The sequence below is a fragment of the Stenella coeruleoalba genome (assembly GCF_951394435.1).
Source record: "Stenella coeruleoalba genome assembly, chromosome: X".
Classification (NCBI taxonomy): Eukaryota; Metazoa; Chordata; class Mammalia; order Artiodactyla; family Delphinidae; genus Stenella; species Stenella coeruleoalba.
The window spans coordinates 55,905,561-55,911,154 of NC_137152.1; the positions used below are offsets into that span (position 1 = coordinate 55,905,561).

General features: G+C 58.7%; 1 protein-coding gene across 3 annotated transcripts; it reads right to left on the reverse strand.

Annotated features, from left to right (window-relative positions):
• Positions 1-1,600: 1,600 nt before the first annotated feature.
• LOC307180494 (uncharacterized protein CXorf49 homolog) lies at positions 1,601-5,594 on the reverse strand. 3 transcript variants are annotated; one of them, XR_013825748.1, is made up of 6 exons: positions 4,202-5,594; positions 3,366-3,522; positions 2,773-2,849; positions 2,413-2,505; positions 1,839-1,880; positions 1,603-1,734 (listed from the first exon to the last, which is right to left on the reverse strand). XR_013825748.1 is itself a non-coding variant. In XM_079910806.1 (5 exons), exons 1-4 carry the CDS (start codon positions 5,471-5,473, stop codon positions 2,425-2,427), a joined length of 1,587 nt encoding a protein of 528 aa, XP_079766932.1. In that variant the 5' UTR covers positions 5,474-5,594; the 3' UTR covers positions 1,601-1,734; positions 2,413-2,424. The 3 variants fall into 3 exon arrangements, 2 of the variants coding, with proteins under 2 accessions (XP_079766932.1, XP_079766933.1); XM_079910806.1 differs by lacking the exon at positions 1,839-1,880 and having other exon boundaries at positions 1,601-1,734; XM_079910807.1 differs by lacking the exons at positions 1,603-1,734; positions 1,839-1,880; positions 2,413-2,505; positions 2,773-2,849 and having other exon boundaries at positions 3,455-3,508.

The following is a 5,594-nucleotide window of genomic DNA, read 5'->3' on the forward strand; positions in this document are numbered from 1 at the left end:
AACATAAGCCTGGTACAGGCTGGGTGGGGCACTGGGTACATTCTAGGAATCCAGCCAGAGGCCTGGGCAGCAATCAAGCCCACCTTCTCCAGGGAGGGGTTTGAGGGGAAGGATTAAGTCCCACGAACGTTCTTTTCTGACCCTGAGGTCTGTGACTGTCCCATCCCACCTGTGGTCTGTCCACCTGAGCTCATGCCATGGACTCTGGGAGTCAGGGTGAGAATATGGGGGAAGGGTGGACCTTCCCCCCTTCCCCCCACTTCCCAGTGGGAAGTGCTCCCCATTGTCCAGGTGCAGTCACTCCTTACTTCCCATCCTCACTGCGCCCATCCTGCCCCTGTCCCGGGTAGCTCATGTTGGGTGGCCTCATATATGGGTCCCCTGATTCTAAGATGAGCTACTCTGAGGAGCCACCCTTCCCAATCTCATTCCATCCACACCCACAGTAGTTGTCAGACATCATAGGATCACAGAGTAGGATCGAGAGCCACCTCCAGCGAATCCAACATTTCGAGCATCCCGACACCCTGTCGTGGGGGTTGGTGACTTCTGCATCATCCCCCGCTTATGTTTTGGGAATTTAAGGACAACCCTTGAACAAAACAGATCCGACCCTTGCTTTTGCTCATTCAATGCCTTACAGAACCTCGACCAGCCTCTACTCCCTTTACTCCCTGAATCACATCTTTCTCCCTCAAGGGAGATTACCCCTGATTACATTTATTCACACACAGGGACACACCAACCTTGAATAGCCAATCTACCATCATACCCCCTTTTGTGTAGTAAAACACCGGTCTTTCGGGAAGGGTGTCAGGCAGAACCACCCTTGCCTCACTCAAACACAAATCTGTCCCTCTGAGTCTCAGGCTGGTACAGCCCTGGGTCCTGGCTGAGGGAAGGAAGTGCTCCCCAACCTCGAGTGAGGGGGAAATCGAACATGGAGTTCAGACTCAATCTCGTGTGTCCTAAAGAGGTAGTCTGGGAGATTGAGCTGGGACACGGAAATATCATTTCCAGGAAAATCTGTGTCATGGGGCTGGTGGAAGAGTATTTGACGGGGACCATGCAACAACACAGGCCGACTAACCACACTTGCCATAGAACCTGACGGGCCAATTTCCACTCAAGGGTGTACAGATGACCCGGCTGGAGGAGGGTGGTCAGCTGGCTAGGGCAGGGAGGATGTGAATGCTTCCAGATTGGAGCTTTGGAAGGGGGTCATGAGTTCCTGCTGATGGGAAGGGTGAATGGCAGAGATGAGTGGGAACCGCCAGACCCCAAAGGAGGAGGGGGGTTTGGAGAGAACTAGAAGAGGGTCTTCGGGGGAAAGGGAGGACGTGCCAATGTGGCCAGGCAGAGCACACACAGGACCCAGACCTGGGACACTCCGCTGGCTTGACTGCAGGGATGGTAGCAGAGGCTGGCCCAGAGTCCCCACCACAGGATGCCACAGATACCGTTCTGGAAAAGGCTCTGATGTAGAGCAGCGCCCCGCCCCGGCTCCCTACCGCCACCCCGACCCCGACCCCGACCCCTCCAGAGAGAAGGCAGAACACAGAATATGAGAGGTACTTTAATTGGAAACTGCTGTGAAACTGGGGCGAGGCGGGGGCAAAACAAGGGGGAGAGGAAGCCCTAGCTGAGGCAGAACAGGAGGGAACGAGCTTGGCCACAGCTCCAGGGCCCCAAAGGTACCAGCTGCTCCTCTTGCAGGAAGACGCTGGGCTCAACCTGTGAAACAGCAGAGTCAGGGAAGAGCCTGAAGCCAGGGCCAGGCCCCAGCCCTGCTCAACAGCCAGGACTGTGGGAAGGGGTACGGTGTGTGTAACACTCACTTCAAAGGGTCTGCAACTTGTCAGCCAGGTACTGCATGGCGGCTTCAACAGGGACAGGCATTAGCAGGTGCTCCAGACAGAGGGATACAGAAGCCTGTCCCCAATCCCCGTGAGGAACCGCCTAGCCCTGATACCTGAAACCTCTCCAGACCCGATGCAAAGAGCTCTGGGCCTGATCACTCCCCACCACCCAAACTGAATGTGGAACCGGTACCTACAGGGAAACAAAATGTGCCAGCAGCTCTCATGCTGTGGGCCGTGCCACAACCACTCAGAACTTGTCACACACACAAACAAACAATCCAACAAGAACCTTAGAAGCCACACCAAGCAGCAGTTCAAGGGAAAAATCAACGAGGCATCTCTAAAAGTCCTATCAGAAGGACATTCCCTAGGACTGGTCTGGTTGTCAAAGTGTGCATGCAGTCCAGACAGTACTTTGCTATTTGTACACATGCCTAGTTGTACATGCACAGCCGGCTGCCGGGCCAGGTCTCAGAGGTTCTCCCCACAGGGATGTTGGTCCCTGCCTGGCCGACTGAACCTGCAGCCCAGCCCCACCCCAGGTGCCCACCTGTGTTCTGCACTATGACACCGCTCTCCGGTCCTGGTTCCTCATACCAAGTTGCTCCTTAAGTTTGACTACTTCTCTCTCTAGCTCGAGACACTAGGCCAGCAGACAGAGGAGGAAGAGAAATGATTAGTATACTCTGGCCTCCTCTCTCCTCCACCTTCTCCTCTCGCCTGGGCCCTGCACCCCAAAGCCGGGGGACCTGACTGGCAAGAGCTCCTCAGTGGAAAGGAGGTGGGCTCCCTCCGTGGGGTACGTGATGGGGGCAGGGGAGGGGGGCGCCCACACATGTCAGCTGAACTTGGACCCAGATCCCACCCTCGAGTTTGGGCCTGCATTTCCAGGATGCAGAGGAAGCATTACCCAAGGACAGCAGGGCGTTCCCAGTGGCTGCTGCTGCGTTTCCGGTCTTGGGGGATGGTCAAGTGGCTCCCGGTCACCTGAGAGGGAAAGGACACACAATCCAGCTTCCCAGGCTCCCAGTGAGGTGGAAAGGGCCAAGCGGGCTCTAAAGTGAGGTGAGGCAGCACCATCCTCTGCTGGCAACCAGCCGCCCCTGCTCTGCCCAGCAGCCGGAACCTTGTCTCTGGGCCTGCTTCCCCTGTTCCCCGGGGGCAGCCATTTCGCCATTGTGGTCCCCAAACAATGTGGCTCTGGATTCGACCCTCCCAGAGCTGCAGCCACAGCCAGCACATGGGAGAGCAATGTGGCCGAACAGGACTTAACAGAAAAGGCTGTTCCCCTGCAAGTCTACACCCGGAGCACTGCCACCGATCACCCCGGCCGCACAAACCCCACACAGAGGATGATGTGGCTCAAGGCCAGCCCTGCCAGCACCCCGTCTTCTGTGGGAGAAGCTGCCTGGGAGCAAGGCTGTGCCCCCGGCAGAGACAGAGGCAGAGGTTTCTGTCCTCAACCCCTCTTCCTTCCCCTCATATCAAACCCACGACCCTCACCTGAGGGGGCAGGCCCCCTGGGCATGACTTCTCCCTGGTTCAGGGCCAAGGGCTCTGAGTTTCCTGGATCTTGGGGGCCTCTGGTGTTGACGTCGCCACTGCTGGCTTTTCTACGATGCATGCGCAGACAAGATGTCCCTGGCCTGTGAGTTAGCAGCTGAAACAAAAATTTCTCACCGATTTGGACTAAGGATGTGTGTGTGTGTGTGTGTGTGTGTGTGTGTGAGAGAGAGAGAGACAGAGACAGAGAGACAGAGACAGAAAGAGAGACAGAGAGAAAGAGAGAGAGAGACAGAGAGAGAGAGTTGTGTGATTCGGGCCAGGGTGAGGCAGGGAATTGGGAAGGGAATTGAAAGGCTGATCTCATTAGCACTTTCTCCCTCAGTCAGCCCCAGGCCAGCAGGCAGAGCTGATCTAGGCACAACAGTGGGACACTGAGAAAGCCCAGGCCCCCTGCGAGGAAGGTCTGGGGAACAGCTAGGAAGGAGGATTCAGGAAGCTGGTGAGTCTAAATACTGAGGCTTTCCGGGGAAGCTTTTAAGGGATCCCCCGACCCAATTCAGCTACCAGCCCTCCCTTCCATCCCAGCCCAAGTCTCTCAGAGGAGGCTGGAAAGAGGCCAAGGGTGGAGAACCGGGCCCAGGACACCCGAAGTGCTACCTTAATGTTTGTCCCTAGGAAAAGGAGCCCGATCTGGCATCGTAATGACCCAGTGACCGAGGGGCACCCAATGCTGACCTCTGAGGGGTGGACAGAGGCAGCATGGGTGAAGACGTGTGCCCTGGGTGCTGTGGTGGGGGAAGAGTGGGGAGAGAGGAGGAGCATGGCCTACTCACTTGGCCCTTTGGGGCTGGGTCTCTATTTGGGTCCTTATCTTCTCCCGCCACAGCCTCAGACTCCCTTGCCCAGCTGACCACGGATTTCTTCCCAGCGCCGCTGTGCTTGGACTGTTTGGTTCCCGAAAGGACCAAGGTATAACTCTTGGGTCTCCCAGGCAGCGGAATACCAGAGAATGGGGGGAAGGTGTCCAGTTCCACGGGAGTTGCCGAGATTCGCTGCCCTCGGGAACGGAAGGTTCCCCCCAGGGCAAGTTTGGATGCTCCCCCGACGGATTTCTTCTCCTGGGCTCCGTTCTTCCTAGGATTGACCTGCGGCAGGCCACCTGGAGCAGCAGCAGAAACAGAAGCAGCAGCAGCAGCAGCAGCTCCCGCGTAGCTGGGCTTGCTGCCCCCCTTGCCCCACAGCACACTCTGCATTTTCTTAGGGGCAGAGATGCCCTGCTCTCCCACGCCCTGCCTTTCCACAACCGAAGAGAGTCCTCGCGGAGCCAAGGACAGGGAAGAGCCTGTCACGTGAAGGAAATTCTCCCTGATTTGGAACTTCGAGTGTCTGGGAGTGTCCCCGGGATCCTCGGGTCTGCTGGGCTTGGCCTGGCCTCCTCCTCTGCGGTAAGTGCTCACCGTCATCAGCTGTGTCTCACTGAATTCATCTGAGGACTCGGAGTCGGACAGCAGCCAGGCCAGGCCTTCCGCGGAGCGCCGCTGGCGATCCGCAGCCACGTTCAACTTACGGTTAGTGCCTCTCTTAGGGTTCCCCAAGGCCCGGCCCGCTTCAGGCCTACCGAGGTCGAGAGGGCCGGCTGGAGCCGTCGGCCCCTCCCCACAGCTCTGGCCGGGCACTCCTCGACCGCCGGGACCCGCGTCGAGGCGCAGTGTCCACACGGTGGACTCTTTGAAGGCGGTGGAGCTCTCCAGGGTCGGGTACCTGCGGACGCCCAGCACGTCCTGGTCGGTCAGCTGCTGCAGGTTGGCCTCCTCAGACTCCTCAATCAAGTCCAGGAGATCCCTCTTGTGGTAAGCAGGGGAGCCAGGTCGGCCTTCTCGGCCCCACAGCACGGGCCCTCGCGCTTCCACCATCTCCCTTTTCAAATAGAAGCCCTCGGGGTCTGGGAAGACGCCTGCGCCCTCGCCGCTCTGCGGCTCCCCCATCTCGGGGCCTGGGGCGGGTCGCCGTTGGACTGCGGGGCCGGCCTCGCGGACGCCGGCCCGCTCCCTGCCCTTTGGGCGGAAAAGCCTTCCCCACACAGACATCTTATTCGGGGAGCTCATGTCGCGACCCAGGCGGCCCCGGAACCGGGGCGACGGTCGATGGCCCGAGTTGCGGTCGCGGTCACGGCGGGCTAGGCGGGCGGCGCTCAGAAGGGAGCGTCAACCACCTCACGCACCGCAC

Bases quoted from the DNA above. Each gene is read 5' to 3' on its own strand.
- LOC307180494 (XM_079910806.1), bottom strand. From the start codon at position 5,473: ATGAGCTCCCCGAATAAGATGTCTGTGTGGGGAAGGCTTTTCCGCCCA. The intron at 3,523-4,201 runs GTGAGTAGGCCA...TTTTTGTTTCAG, and splicing joins ACCCAGCCCCAAAGGGCCAA to CTGCTAACTCACAGGCCAGG. The intron at 2,850-3,365 runs GTGAGGGTCGTG...TTTCCCTCTCAG, and splicing joins CAGGGGGCCTGCCCCCTCAG to GTGACCGGGAGCCACTTGAC.